The 15,967-nt window shown below is 38.0% G+C and overlaps 1 protein-coding gene across 2 annotated transcripts; it reads right to left on the bottom strand.

The window, feature by feature from the left end:
• Positions 1-1,329: 1,329 nt before the first annotated feature.
• Positions 1,330-15,815, bottom strand: sarnp (SAP domain containing ribonucleoprotein). 2 transcript variants are annotated; one of them, XM_077204393.1, is made up of 11 exons: positions 15,682-15,815; positions 12,628-12,727; positions 12,134-12,210; positions 9,397-9,455; positions 8,897-8,948; positions 7,168-7,241; positions 5,562-5,593; positions 4,480-4,499; positions 4,317-4,385; positions 1,794-1,880; positions 1,330-1,514 (listed from the first exon to the last, which is right to left on the bottom strand). In XM_077204393.1, the coding sequence occupies exons 1-11, from the start codon at positions 15,712-15,714 to the stop codon at positions 1,473-1,475; spliced, it is 645 nt and encodes a 214-aa protein (XP_077060508.1). In that variant the 5' UTR covers positions 15,715-15,815; the 3' UTR covers positions 1,330-1,472. The 2 variants fall into 2 exon arrangements, with proteins under 2 accessions (XP_077060508.1, XP_077060509.1); XM_077204394.1 differs by having other exon boundaries at positions 12,134-12,207.
• Between the last annotated feature and the right edge of the window lie 152 nt (positions 15,816-15,967).

Genomic DNA, 15,967 nt, shown 5'->3' with positions numbered 1-15,967 from the left:
TTTGGTTTGTTGTCTATAATGGAGGGTTTGAGCATGAGATTTGACCAGTGATATGAAAGACAAAACAAAATGTGCTTGGTTATTATAAATTACCCAAGGAGAATTACAAACGATTTTGATCTTTTTAAACTTAAATAGGCCTTGTTGAAGAAAACTGGCCCTTGAAGTTGTAAACTTTATATTTAAACAAAACCTTTAACAAGTCATTTGGTATTAAATTACACTTTACCTTGATGGTCCACTTTAGACACTAACCAGAATTTACTTTGCACTTATTTCAACTTACTCAGAATATTAGCAGACTGTTATGTTTAGGGTTCAGGTTATTAGAATAAGTTGACATACTTAAACTAATACTAATCTGAATCTACTAATACTCTAATGACTGCTAGCTGACATGTAGTTACAAAGTTACTTCTAGTTAGTAAAACGTCTAAAATGGACCATGGAAATACAGTGTTTGTTTTGATATAGCATATGAGGTGTGTAAATGTTCAATGTTACCTCTACATGAACGGCACAACTTACCCCCATTGGGGTTCAGAGACCACTGTTTTCTTTGGGAAGTCATATTTTGAAAACAGAATTTTAGATCTCAAGTGATTATTTTCAGGGACGCAATACATTCTGAAAATGATGTATTTTAGTTGGAGACATTACTGTAATGCCGTCCCTTTAAAAACTGGATCAACTCACCTCACTGTCCTGCTAAACACAAATGTGTCCAAATTATGGCAAGTAAGGAATACAAAAGCTCTGACGATGAGCAGAGAAATACATTACATAGCAATAAAGAGAAAACCTTGGAAATACCCCTAAAAAAAAAAGAAGTGTAAAATGCCTTCTCTTTTCTTGTTTTTCTTGTTGAACAATCCCAGGTTTTTTTTGTACAAGAAGTAACTAGCATGTCAGTTTATCAACAGATTGTGTGCAGATCTAGCCAACAGTATCAAAATAGAGACGCATATAAAAAATGTTTTGGTTACACTCAATTTTAAGGTTTCATTGTTACAGTGTAATACATTTAAGTAATGAGTAATATGAATTAACAACATGTACTTACTATATGGTTAGGAATAGGTTGAGGGTTAGTTGGATGTAATTATGCATAATTTACTGTACTATGGTGAGTACATGTAACAAGGACACTGCAAAATAAAGTGAAACTGATTTTGTTGTGTTGCATTGACACATCATATATGCCACGTATCGATGCATTCCTGATATAATCCCAAAGGATGCATATTAATACCTTTAGACCTCACACACCTAAAGGCAAACAATGCAAACCATCAATCAAGCACATCAACACAGATATAAGAGAGAATCTAGTAAGGAATGGGGTACTTTTAATGTAAATAGCAGAAACAAAAACAGCCCGGCACTACAGGGATTACATGTGTATCACAAAATCAACCTCAAAGAACTCTTCATTTTAAAAAAAGTAATAAAAAATGGTCAGATCCATTTGTCTATACATTTCCAAACCGCTCGGCACGTTTTCGCTTCTTTGCCTGAAAGAGAAAGAAAGGGAAGAGGGTGAGGAGAAACTGGAGACTGTAACACGGCTTCGCTTCACAGGTCTATCTCAATCCAATCAACAACCGATCCCCAGATAATCCGTTCCGGTCACAATACGGGAGAATATCTGTTGCTCTTTCCATTACATTGCGACTTTAAAACGGTGTAATCACTCAATGAAGTGAGAGTTGTGAGAGAAAGGAACTTCATTAAATAAAACCTTGAGAAATACACAAATCTCAACATGTCTTGTGGCGTCTGGTTTCTCATACCTCTGAATCCTCGGCTCCGGCGGAGGCTGCACTCGTGACAATGCCGAATCTCTCCTTCCTCTTCTTAAGCTTCTCGTCATCCTCAACCTGTGAAACACACAAACACTACCTTAACAGTTGTACTCGTTTCCGTAGGTTTCATGCTCACACCCAAAGCGGACTGTGCTCTTGTATTTTTTTTGTATTCAACGTTTGAAATCAAGCTTCTTTGTGTTGTGTGTAAACTTCTGCACAACAAAATTACCTCACTGTAAAAACACAAATACATTGAGTGAGCAAACATTGGTGAGATGTTTATTTGTGAATAAAAGCTTAAATTAAAATCTGTTTATCATATTAAGCGATCATGTCTGTTTGGAAGAGGGATTAAACTGCTCAGTTCATTTGGATTACTGTTACTGTCATGTCTTTTTGATGCTTGAAAACATTGATGGCCTAGAATTTCTAAAAATTAAAATATTAAAAATATATAATGGCGTGTATCGAAAATCATTAATGTTCATGGTATCTTCAAAGTTAGAAATGACAACACTAATAGATTTGCATTGATCCAAGGTCAAACCACTTTAATTTTCTCATATCCACTGCAGCATCAGCTCTTTCTCACAGTGACTGAAACTGCTTGAAAAAGGAATCAGCCTCTTTAAACCCCGCCTTTCCGAGAGCTGCTCTGATTGGTCAGATGACCCAGTCTGTTGTGATTGGTCTACTCTGCTCTGATTGGTCAAATGACCCAGTCTGTTGTGATTGGTCTACACTGCTCTGATTGGTCAGATGGCCCAGTCTGTTGTGATTGGTCTACTCTGCTCTGATTGGTCAGATGGCCTAGACTGTTGTGATTGGTCTACACTGCTCTGATTGGTCAAATGGCCCAGTCTGTTGTGATTGGTCTACTCTGCTCTGATTGGTCAGATGGCCCAGTCTGTTGTGATTGGTCTACTCTGCTCTGATTGGTCAAATGACCCAGTCTGTTGTGATTGGTCTACACTGCTCTGATTGGTCAGATGGCCCAGTCTGTTGTGATTGGTCTACACTGCTCTGATTGGTCAGATGGCCCAGTCTGTTGTGATTGGTCTACTCTGCTCTGATTGGTCAGATGGCCTAGACTGTTGTGATTGGTCTACTCTGCTCTGATTGGTCAGATGGCCCAGTCTGTTGTGATTGGTCAACACTGCTCTGATTGGTCAGATGGCCCAGTCTGTTGTGATTGGTCTACTCTGCTCTGATTGGTCAGATGGCCTAGACTGTTGTGATTGGTCTACTCAGCTCTGATTGGTCAGATGGCCTAGTCTGTTGTGATTGGTCTACTCTGCTCTGATTGGTCAGATGGCCTAGTCTGTTGTGATAGGTCTACACTGCTCTGATTGGTCAGATGGCCCAGTCTGTTGTGATTGGTCTACTCAGCTCTGATTGGTCAGATGGCCTAGTCTGTTGTGATTGGTCAACACTGCTCTGATTGGTCAGATGGCCTAGTCTGTTGTGATAGGTCTACACTGCTCTGATTGGTCAGATGGCCCAGTCTGTTGTGATTGGTCTACTCAGCTCTGATTGGTTAGATGACCCAGTCTGTTGTGATTGGTCTACCCTGCTCTGATTGGTCAGATGGCCTAGTCTGTTGTGATTGGTCTACTCTGCTCTGATTGGTCAGATGGCCCAGTCTGTTGTGATTGGTCTACTCTGCTCTGATTGGTCAGATGGCCCAGTCTGTTGTGATTGGTCTACTCAGCTCTGTCAGATGGCCTAGTCTGTTGTGATTGGTCTACTCTGCTCGGATTGGTCAGATGGCCCAGTCTGTTGTGATAGGTCTACACTGCTCTGATTGGTCAGATGGCCCAGTCTGTTGTGAACGGTCTACACTGCTCGGATTGGTCAGATGGCGTACAGCGCAAGTGGGAGGATCGTTTTTTCATCCAATTGTTTGTGGAGGCACTGCCTCCCTCGCCTCCTCGGGGGAAACGCCCCCGTTACAAACCGACATAGGTTCAGCAGGAAGTGAGACGACTCGTTTCAGGCAGTTCAGAATAGATTCCTTGTTTTGAGAGACAATTTATCTGCGCTATGAAACAAATATTTTTCTCATTTTGCTTTAAAAATATTTTAGCTTCATTTGGTCATATTACTCATATTAATCATCACTGCTCTGTTATCCTTAAAAATAAAACTAGATGTGTGAAGATCATCAAGTAAACTAGGGTTGGCCAATATGACGATATATCCTGGCGATTATATAAAGTGTGTACCGTCATATGTAACTATAGCCATGTTAGAACAATAAAGTATTCATGAATTGCAAAAATAATGGGGCATACTTGATGTTAAACACTGATGAAGTTATTAAGGGCAATAAGCTTTGAAAAAGAACTTAATGTAATATTTAAAAACCTGTGAGACTGAAACCTGGCTAAGACCTCATGATTAGTTTGAGTTGGCATGAAACCGAAGTTGTGATAGACCACATATTACTTGTCATTTGTGTTCAAGATTTTTTTAAATCATTTTATGAAATATGGAAAAAAAAGTTACCTTTTTAGAAACTGAGGAGACATTCATGCCAAAACGTTCTGCTCTCTTCTTTAATACCTCAACGTCAACCTAAAAGAGAGTGGCATGTTTAAAAGTGATTTTGCACAGATTTAAGTCAGTTATTTAACATTTCAATTTCAAAGTAAGCAAGCAAATTACTTACAATTATTTTCGCTGAAGTTCCTAAACAAAAACACACAAACAAAAAACATCACTGGATGGACATATCCATTACATTTTCATTAATTAGCCATTGAACATTAGAGCCTTTAATTTGAAGAAAGAGACTAGGTGCTAAAACACAGATGTCACACACACACAACAAACACAACAAACACAGTGCAAGCAATGATGTCTGACTGCAAATGACTGACGTATGGGCCAGTCTGAAGTAAATAGTCTTATTTTAGTCTGGGAATCTGCTTAATAAATTGAATACATTTACAATTCAGAAACAGAATAAATGGCCTATGCTCAGATATTTATATTGACCACATTATCAGTATTAATACTTCACAAATAAATTGTACTAATGTTTAAAAAAAAAAAAAAAAAACAGGTAAACATTACTCAGGTTGGAACTTACAAAAGATAAGTATTAGCATTAAAATATATTTCATAACTGTTACTTAAGAAAATTAAGTGATGTATTTAAATAATTTATCAAAAAATTTTAATTAACCAATTTGAACATTAGTTATCAGACAAATTCAAACTACTGACTCACTGCGTTGTGATGAATAAGCACCCAGGGCTGCCAACTTTTGAGTTTAGCTTGGCGTGAGACTACTACAAGGGGGGGGGGGTGCACACGCAAGGTCTCTCGCTCGCTTACCTCTGCCGTGCGCGCGGTTTGGAGCACAATATCTTTACTCTAGATTACGGGATATTTAACTAATTTGCGGTATAACTAGTCGATCGGGAGTGGCTCAACAGGTAGATATATAGATAAACTCATCTTTCAGGCATTTTACCTACCGGGTTGACATTTGAGCGTGAGAAATCGGGGGTGTGGCGTGAGAGCGTGAGAATTGGGTCAATTGCGTGTGTCTCACGCTCAATGCGTGAGAGTTGGCAGCCCTGAGCACCACATTAATTAAAAAAAAAAAAAAAATTTAAAAAAACCTTCAAAAACATGCATAACTTCATTTAAAAATAACAATAGCAGCATTTTTTTAAATCTTTTTTTTATGAAATGTAGAATAAGACGTCTTGGGAACACTTTTGAGATGCACGTCAACTCACCTTTGGAAGGTTCAGGGTCTGGCAAACCAAACCTAATGAAACAAGAAAAATAATTAAGATTCATGGATGCTTCAAAACAATCATCACACATACACAGGTTTGTACATCTATCTTTGAGAGGACATCCATTGGCCTAGTCCCCTTACCCTAACCTGAACCACCACAATTAAGCACCTAAACCTAACCAGGCTCGCTGTGGCCGTACACCGATACTTCACTTGCCCACCGCCCCAACTGTTGTTCTGCTTTTTATAGAAATAAAAACCCTTTAGTTCAGTTGGACAACGGACATATACACCTCGTGTACAGTGTAGTAGGAATCAGATTTCACATATTATGTGACAAGAGTATGGAGAGATGCCTGACAGGAGGATGGCGCAGGATTTGGTGGGCAACCAGGGCCTAAAGTTAACACTCACCAAGCTTCAAATGAGAGTACAAATCGGCATTGACAAGTATATGAAACTGTTAATCGCCAGTTGGCTGGTAACATTTTTATGAATTATTATTATTTATTTTTTAGTATAAACACAAATAAGAGTGTAAACAGTGACAAAAGCAAAATTTTTACGAATTCTAAAAATGCAATGATGTGAGAACATTAAAGTAAACAAATGTGAATTTTGTGCGCACACATATCTCAGACAGCACGCAAATACTGAATTGAGCTCTGCTGTTTTAGGACTTCTTGCACTTGAATGGACAAATTCACAAAAAATTGTGTCCAAAAAATGCCTGTCTCTGCGTATCCTTGTAAACATAGTTGGTAATGCCGTAAGTGAACAAACAGTAGATAGATGTGTACCAGTATCAGTATATTGGATTTGCGCATTAGGTCTTAAAGTGACAGCAGCCTCATATTTCTGCTGCTGTCTGTGTTTATAATGTAAATCAAACAACAAAGAAAAAATCATTCACTGCTCTTGATTGGATAGAGGAAGGGTCGTGTTTTATATTTCATTTTGTTATAAATAGGCTAACATTATACATGCACTGAAAATAATCAATACGCGTTGCCTGAACCACATTTGTGTGGCTATAATATTTAAGATTTTTTTAAATGAAAACGAAAAGAAGCAGAGTGGTGTTTTATAACACATTTCGTTTTATTTTTGCCTAAAATATACATACATAACCGGAATAGCGCGAACTGAGTGACGCTTTCAAGAACGCGCTGTTGCATTTGCAGAATTACCGGACTCGCGTCCTCGGGAGTCCCTCTCCTGAGTCGGACTTGGCATGTCTGAACTTCGCGCACTTTGTATTGAGAAACGGCTAATGTCGGCGCTTATCTTTTTGTGACAAACATGCCGAGTAGCAAGAACAAGATCTGCTGTCATCCATTGTTGTTTACAATGTCGCTTTTTTCTTTGCGCGAAAATGACGTCGATCGCTTCTTTCCGGCATAGGCTACACCACACCTATCAAGTAAGGATACTGTTGGCGGTGGAAACGCAAGCCGGATCAGGGTTTTCAGTCCCGAATCGTAGTGTACCGTACCGCTCAGTGGAAACTAGCCATTATTGTTCAAACAAAAGAAATTTTCTAATTCTTCAGTCTTCGACCCTGTTTTAAAGCCATTTTTCCTCTGATAAAACACACAAACCTTGCTGCTCGCGCTGCCTTTTTGGTGTCCCCACTCGGAGGAACATTGAAGCGCTCCGCTCTCTTCTGAAGCCTCTGCAATAAACACAATTGTAATAGTTTGAACTAGAGCACATTCAACATAAAATGCCTCATGAGTCCTGACAATAATGAAAACAACCAGAGGAAGTAAGCCTGTAGTGAATACTCAGTGACTATATTAACTACACTAGTATTCAGTGAAATGGTTTTCCAGATCAAACTGAATTTATATTGATGAATGATTAATCATTTTTAAACTATTTCATTATTTCAAGAGTGCAAATAAATAGATTCTTCACTTGGTCTTAAAGTAAAAAATTTCACAGCCTGCTTCATTTTTCCTCGATGAAATTGGAACCTCAAGTATCGCCTGGGTTAAACATTTAATTGTTGCAAATTCATATTTTTTAAATAGATTAAAAAAAAGTTAAGAGTTTTATTAAGACTAAAGAGTAAATTTTGCTACTACAATTTTGGTATTGTGACCACATCTATAAATGTATGATAGTACGGAAGAACAATGGTAAAGTTTAATAGTAGTAATTACTAGAATCAAGGGCTGCAGAGCAGTGTTATTTTAACTCATTCACCACCATTGACAGAATTTTCCAGCTTTCCGTGTTTTCACTGTTATACGGTAGGGGGCGCTATTACACATCTAGAAGAGTACAGAATCTCCTGATCAAAACACAGGAAAAGACGATGCAGAAGCAAGTGATATCATATGCAAAATAACACGATCATCAACATTTAACAGCATATAAATCAAAACAATGTTACAGAATGAAATGTCGACACAGGAAGGGTTAATGACTGAAGCTTTTGATGGACTAGATCTACTCCGTCTGTGTTTTGATCATCGTTCTGAATCCCGTCTGGATGTAGTCTTTGACAAAAACGCAATTTTCTCAGCTTTTTCCTCAATATGTTCCTTTTTTTTATGACACTTACCCACATTCAAGTGTTGATAAAAAGAATGCATGAAGTTAGAATAATTTTTTTTTTAAAGCAGAGGCTCTGTTCTTTCTTTTGATATATTGCGTATTCAGATATTCATACAACAAAATATTCTGGGGGCCATGAAACTTTTGTGAAAATTATCAAAAACGCTGGCAGTGGCTGGCAACTTTAAAACTTTTTCATTCAATTTTAAATCAGCTTTTTTTTTGTTTTCATAATTTTAAATAAGTAATTTTGTAATTTTTTTAATATTGCAATTTAGATGTAATAGTTTTTTACTTCAGTTTTAGTAAATTTATTTCCAGTTAATAATTTTAGTCCTTGAAATTAAACTTATTTCAGTCAATTACCATTTCTAATTTTTGTTTAGTTCACATTTTTCAAATAATATTTATATTTTATTTCACCTTTATTTGAATTAACAAATGTTTTAACTATTTTAGTTTTAGTGACTGACAACCCTGCTGTAGAGTCTAAACTAAATTTAAACATTTGTGGTGGCATGCATTTTTGACTACCACTGTATGTGGTTTCAGTTATTAAAAACAACTCTGACCACTTGTAATCGTATCACCAAAAACCTTCCAGTTGGGAATGGGTCATTCACATTACAGCACACAAGTCACATTGACTACTTTATTGACTCTTTCATGGTGTTCCACGTAAGAAAGTAAATTTTCATTTTTGCATGAGCTAATACTTTCCAATAATTAGATATGTAAATTTCCAGTAAATGATATGATCGTTACCTCACCAACTGTAGCAGGAGGGCTCATTTTGACCACCTTTTTCTCAGCCACCCTGAAATCAAGAACACATACACAAACAATTTTTCGTTAGTATTCACATGAAAACAATTAGCTAGGTCTTCAGTAAAGTTAAACAGTTGGGAGAATAGCGGATATGCGTGTACATCAGTATGTTGGATCTGTGTATTCAGTCTTAAAGTGATAGCAGCCTAATAAACCTGATGCAGTCAGTGTCATTAATGTTAAATAAACAACAACAAAAAAATAACACAACTAAAGAAGATTTGACTTATTTTAGGCTAGGTTTGCTGTGGTATTGTAATGGGGTGTGACATTGCGTCAGAAGGGAGGCTAACTGTGTTTGAAAACCCCAGGTTTAAGTGGTTAATTGCAAAATTAGCTTTATGTTAGCCAGACACAAATATTGTGAAGTACAACATTTGCTGATGTATTAAGGAAGTTAATACACACGTATTATGTATTAAGAAAAAAATACATACGTTTCAGGTGGACTCAGTTCTTCCTTCTGGTCAGTGCTCTCTTCTTTGGTAAAAGACTCCTAAAACACATGTGAAGTAAGTTATGATGAGCTTATCAATCACCATGACTGTGTGTGTGCCATCTGGAACCTGACACAAGAAACACTTGTACATTTAAGAAACATTATTTGTCGATTTACACTTAGTATTAAAGCCCATCTCAGCTGATTTGCTGGGCCCAAAGCGTTTTGTGATCTGATTAATGAAAAACAAAAAGAGGCGGATATAGATGCACGTCACCACACTACCTTATAGTGTAAACTTTGATTATTTTGATGCTTCCTGGGCAGCAAAGAACCGCCTACTCACCAGTCAATCATCACCGCTCTGTTATCCTTAAAAATAAAACTAGATGTGTGAAGATCATCAAGTAAACTAGGGTTGGCCAATATGACGATATATCCTGGCGATTATATAAAGTGTGTACCGTCATATGCAACTATAGCCATGTTAGAACAATAAAGTATTCATGAATTGCAAAAATAATGGGGCATACCTGATGTTAAACATTGATGAAGTTATTAAGGGCAATAAGCTTTGAAAAAGAACTTAATGTAATATTTAAAAACCTGTGAGACTGAAACCTGGCTAAGACCTCATGATTAGTTTGAGTTGGCATGAAACCGAAGTTGTGATAGTTTTTTCTTTCCTATTCTGACATATACAATGGGTGCTTCTCATTTCTTATTTGTGCATTCTCGTTTCCTTTCCTCGCGTCTTAGCTCCACCCCTGTAGGATACGAGGGAAGGCTGCAACGAAAGAAAAGGAGGACGGATGAATCGAATGAAAGCTTTCTTTTAATACACTGGATGGAATATTTGATCACTCGAGTGTCAGTTCACAGCGTCATCAGCCGCGCTCAAAGGATCTGCCCTTATGTTGTTGAAGTTTGTTTATTTAAAAAATTCATAATAAATAATATTAAATATGATACCCTGTTGAAATATGTTAGGTGTGGTTTATATAAACTGCAAAGGTAAAGTATAAATTAAAATGATTGTGATCGATGTAAAGGGGGAGGAGAATTGATTTGTACGTCACGTTTAGTCGATAAAACCCTTCCGCATAGGATACACCTGTGCATCCTTCGCTCATGACTCCTCAGGAAGCTCCTCACTCCTCGATCCTCGCGGAGCAATTAGAGAACTGAGATGTCCTTCAAGATGGCTGAGCTTGATTGGTTTCCGGGTCATAGGATGGAGGAGCGAGGAGGGATATTGAGAAGCACCCAATATCTGAGTGAAACGCTCCTCGAATAAGAAAAAAAACAATTGGGGCAGGACTTGATATTGTCCGTGGGGAATTGATTAGATCATCGGTTCCCAACAGGGGGGTCGCGGCCCACAAGGGGGCCTCAGCGAGCTCTGTGGGGGGTCGCATCATATTTTGAAAAGTTTTGAGCAATGAGCATTAAATAAAAGTCATTAACTTTTTTCTGTTCAAAATTTATATAATGAGCGAGTTCATCATGAATCCATCAATCCGTGTTTTTGTCTTATCCTGAACCACTATGGTACACCTATAATAAGTGTTTACATTGGGACTATTTTACACTGGTTTGGATCGCTGCCGCTGCGGAGTAGCCCAGTACCTGCGTGACTCGTCATAGACGTACACAGAGAGAAGTAGTTCCGGCTACAATGTTCTTCCGAAAGACGCATTATTCTGTTTATTATTCTGCAAGTTTATTTTCGCTCGCTAAAGCGCCAAAACATTTGCGCCAAAACATAAAGCGCCACATTGATAAAGCCTCACAAATAACTTGCAAGTATTGAGGCCCCAGCAGCAGTCATTTAGTAATAGCCTATATTCTTTCTTTTTTTTACCTACACACCAGTGGAAATATTTGTTTTTGCATTTCAAATAGGGCCAATATATCTCCTAGGCTTACGTTTTTTAAATTACAAAGGGCCTACTGATGTTTTTGTTATTGTATTTTCAATATTATAGGCTATTATTTGTGCATATCTGATTATAGTAAGCATACCGTTTGTTTGAAAACAACATATTTTGTCATCCTTGCTGCAAGCTAACAAGAGCGATAATATTAAATGTGAAGGGGGCCCTAAAATATTTTCTTGGGAAAAAGGGGGTCTCAGACAAAAAAAGGTTGGGAACCACTGGATTAGATGGTTGGATGTTTGTGGTTTGCTATTGGTGGATCTCATGTGAGCGACAGGTTGCCCTGTCTGGAAGTGAAATTAATTTTAATTCAAGATTACAAGGCACATGAATTTAAAAAAAATTAAAAAATGTGCACGGATAAATTATTTATAATAAATGTTACAATAGCACAAAATAAGAATATTTAAATTTGATTTCGTAGTGACTTTAAATGAGTCTACACCCCCACAACTAGTCATATTTTCAGTGTTCCTCGGAGGTCTGATTTCAATTCTTCTGAAGTGATGGTGCATTATATAATGTTATCCAGTTTAAACAAGCTCCTTATGAGATTTGTACTGGGTACTATAAACGGGTACCTAAACAGCAGAGACCCTCCCCTCGACATCTGTTCATGGCCACGTGTGATCAATCAGCTAAACAGATCTTAATACCAAGTGTAAACTGGTAGAGCACTTCAGAGTGCACACACACACAATGTATTCCTTTTAAATAAAATAACACTGGAGCTACTAAAACTTAACTTTGTCCTGAAACTACCATAGAAAATGCATTACATCCAGGATATCTTACCTCAGCCTCACCATCACCATCTCCATCTCCATCCCCATCACCAAACACTCCCAGAACTTCCTCTTCATTCACTTCTTCTAAAGAAAAAAAAAGAACAAACACATTTTAAATGGGCATTATAACCAGAGTTTGAAATTAACACCTGCCAACCTGCAAACTGCAGGAGAAAATCATGGCAGGTTCCGCACATCAACTCACTATTTAATTTGGTGCATGATGGGTTGTGATTCATAAATTATGTCCTGCCCATCACTATCAGAGCCCCTCCCCAAAAAGGAGCCTCCAACATTAGCAAAATAAAGCATAAAGAGTAACGGTAAGATTTACATTCATAGTTATCAAGAAAAAAGGTAGTAATAATAATAATAGGGGCAGTATTACACTTTGATATAAAACATCTAAGAACATAATTGGAATCAGATCTGTTAAAGTGGACAGATGAAGCCCATGAAGTGGACCATGAAGTAAAATATGTTGCATTAGAAAACACCTACCATGCTCTTCCAGGTAAGCCTGCAGCCGGGCAATCAGATCTCCTTTATTTCCTTTGGCATCTAGCCCTCGAGCAGTGCATTCTAGCTTCAGCTCAGCCAACTGAGGAGATCATATCATTTTAATGACTGGAGTGACATTTATCAACCACAAATAACACATCTGCAGTGTCAGAACCAATGCTTTTTCAGTCCATAAAAAGCTGGCATCTGAACAAACATGGCAACGTCTATATATATGATGAGTCCCAACAAACTAAACTGAATGCAATATGAAACTTCTTGAATGAATGACAGAAAGAAAAATAGACAGACAGAATGAAAGAGACAGACAGATGGACAGAAAGACAGACTGTCAGAAAGACTAAGAGACAAAGACAGACAGGCATATTTTTTTCACTGTGTCATTTATTTAAGACTGTAATATTGAAACTTCACTCAGTACAGTAATTTTCAGTTCTCCTTCCCAAACGACAATGTGTACTGGAGAAATTTGAGGTGGTTTCTTTTGTTGATCTCAAAAAAGCTGTTCATGAGGTGAAGCCAACCTCCTGCCCACTAGGATTTTGTTCCTGCTAGGATTTTGAAAAAAGCCATCGACATCATAGGCCCTTTCATGGTCTCCTTCATGAATTGTTGTCTTAGTTTGGGCGTTGTTCCCACTCCTCTCCAGCACGCCATTGTTAGACCGTTACATAAGAAACCTAATCTTGATCCTTCGGTACTGTCTAATTTTTGCCCCATATCCCATTTGTCATTTTTGGCTAAGCTTATGGAAAAGCTTTTCTTCTCCCAGCTTCAGTCATACCTTAATCTGCATGGTATGAGGGACAAATTTCAATCTGGCTTTAGGTCTAGACATGGTACAGAGTCAGCCTTACAGAGGGTTCATAACGACATTCTTAGAGCCTTGGATAATAAAAACTCAGTGGTTCTGGTGCTGCTTGACCTTGCCGCTGCTTATGACACCGTGGACCACGCAATCCTCATCGCCCGTCTACAACATGATGTGGGTCTACAGGGCACGGTGCTAAACTGGTTCTCGTCATATCTCACCAATAGAACATTCTCAGTTATGCTGGATGACTTCTCCTCCTCCTCAGCTGCCCCCTTAACATCTGGTGTGCCCCAGGGTTCTATTCTTGGTCCTATACTGTTCTCCCTTTATATGTTGCCACTTGGTCAACTCATTTCAAAATACAACGTTCAGTTTCATTTCTATGCTGACGACCTTCAAGTCTACCTTCCTGTAGTTTTGAACAATCGTTCGGCATTAGACCCCATCCATAACTGCATCCAGGACATTAAACGGTGGCTTTCTCAAAACTTTCTTCATTTGAATGAAGGTAAGACTGAGTATATATTATTTACCCCGGACTTAACTTGTAGCCATCTTAGTGTTGGCCCTCTCACGCCCCAGTTTGCATCCACTGTTCGTAACCTGGGCGTGGCTTTCGACAATAGATTGCATTTTGACAAACAGATTGGTGCAGTTGTTAAGACTAGCTTTTTCCATCTAAGGCTCCTCAGTAAGGTGAAATCATTTATGTCCCGTGCTGATCTAGAAAAAGCCATTCATGCCTTTATCAGCTCAAGGCTGGATTACTGTAATGCCCTCTATATTGGGCTTGACCAATCACTTTCTAACTGTCTTCAGATGGTTCAAAACGCAGCACCGCATCTCCTTACCAATGCCCATAAACGCTCACACATCACCCCCGTTCTTTGCTCACTTCACTGGCTCCCGGTACGGTATAGGGTGGAGTATAAGGTTTTGATGTTTGTTTTTAAGGCCATCGATGGTCTGGCCCCGGCATTCTTTTCCGAGCTGGTCACTGTATACCAACCTGCCAGAACCCTCCGCTCCTCTCAGAACACCTATTTGATTATCCCTAAGTTTAGATGTAAAAAGTCTGGAGGTCGATCTTTTGCCATCCAGGGACGTATTTTATTTATTTATTTATAGTTTATTTGAATAGGGACAGATACAAAAAAAACATAGATTATTACATAAAGAACAATCCGATGCCTGTATCACAGTGTTTATAGCCAAGGCTAATTCGCAACACCTGTCCCTGTCTCATTTGTGGAATGCTTTACCTACTACCCTTCGTAACATAACTGTGTTAACATAACATGTTAGTGTTTTCAAATCGCAGTTGAAAACGTTTCTTTTCAGGAAGGCTTTCAATATGTAACTTGTAGTTGTTGTGTTAGCTATTTTGTTTTAATTGCTTAAATTAGTTTTAATTTGCAACTTTTAAGTGCTGCTGTCTTAAAGCTTGTGTGTTTTATGGAAAGCGCTTTGTGCACCTTTCTGGTTGTTGTAATGGCACTATATAAAAAAAATTGAATTGAATTGAAAAAGTGAAAGAACAATAAATGAAAAATCTCAACTACCTTAAAAAACAAACAAAAGTAACCCTATTAGCTCGTGATACAGTAGGCAATGTGTAATGAGCTTATCCCAGTAAACAACATTTAGGTGGCTATGTGTACTTATAATGGCCAACACGTCGTTGTTTACACAAGAAGCTCACTAGATTTTAATATCATTACGCCCAAAAATGGGGTCTAATAAAGCAGCTAACTAGGTGTTGGTGAGCTATGATGGTCAAAAGTCGTTTTGACTAGCAGTTAACTTGTTTTTAAGACTATGATGCCTATTGTTACAACTCACTTTTTAGATGGACAGCACGTGTGTTGTTGGGATTTTTCTTAACTAAACCACTGCAAGAGTAGAGTGTATTATCTCAATGGAGGGGAACAAAGAAAAAGTCGCATTTTTAAAAGAGTCTTAATGACTGAGCTAAAATGCAGTTTAGGTAAACAAGTACGTGTGTTTTAAAGCGAAGGCGAAGAACGAAAGACGCCGTCTGTCTAGCTATAGGAAGCTCACTGGAAGTCACAGAAGTGCTGAATGAACGGCTGAAACGTTATATCTATTATTACTTAATCATCATAATTCAACTTAGCACAGCTAGGAACCGCTTACTGTTAAAGTCATATCCACATAATAAGTAGAAAGTAAAACATTTCTTTGTAGTAGTCTCTTACCTTGAGTTTATGCAGCTCCACGACTTCCGCCATTTTCTTGAAGAGGTTTGTATTTTGAAATCTGCTTCCTTCCGGTTTTTACGTGATTAAGGACAATTTTGCGCTGCAGCGCCACCGGTCGGTCAAAAGACCGGGACAAAGCATAATGTTGGGCGTTATTTAAAGGTGTAGTTCACCTCCCCCCAAAAAAATATATATATATCACAATTTACTCACCCTCAAGTTGTTCCAAACCTGTTTTAATTTCTTTCTTCTATTATATTTTGAAGAATATGGGTAACCAAAC

This window comes from Siphateles boraxobius, unplaced genomic scaffold (assembly GCF_051911475.1).
Source record: "Siphateles boraxobius isolate OS27281-9 unplaced genomic scaffold, OSU_SipBor_1 5, whole genome shotgun sequence".
Taxonomy (NCBI): domain Eukaryota; kingdom Metazoa; phylum Chordata; class Actinopteri; order Cypriniformes; family Leuciscidae; genus Siphateles; species Siphateles boraxobius.
Note: the sequence above shows the minus strand (reverse complement) of the source record. Positions and strands in the feature narration are given on the sequence as shown.

Bases quoted from the DNA above. Each gene is read 5' to 3' on its own strand.
- sarnp (XM_077204393.1), bottom strand. From the start codon at position 15,714: ATGGCGGAAGTCGTGGAGCTGCATAAACTCAAG. The intron at 12,211-12,627 runs GTAGGTGTTTTC...TTTTTTCTTTAG, and splicing joins GGCTTACCTGGAAGAGCATG to AAGAAGTGAATGAAGAGGAA. The intron at 1,515-1,793 runs GTATGAGAAACC...TTTCTCTTTCAG, and splicing joins CCGGAGCCGAGGATTCAGAG to GCAAAGAAGCGAAAACGTGC.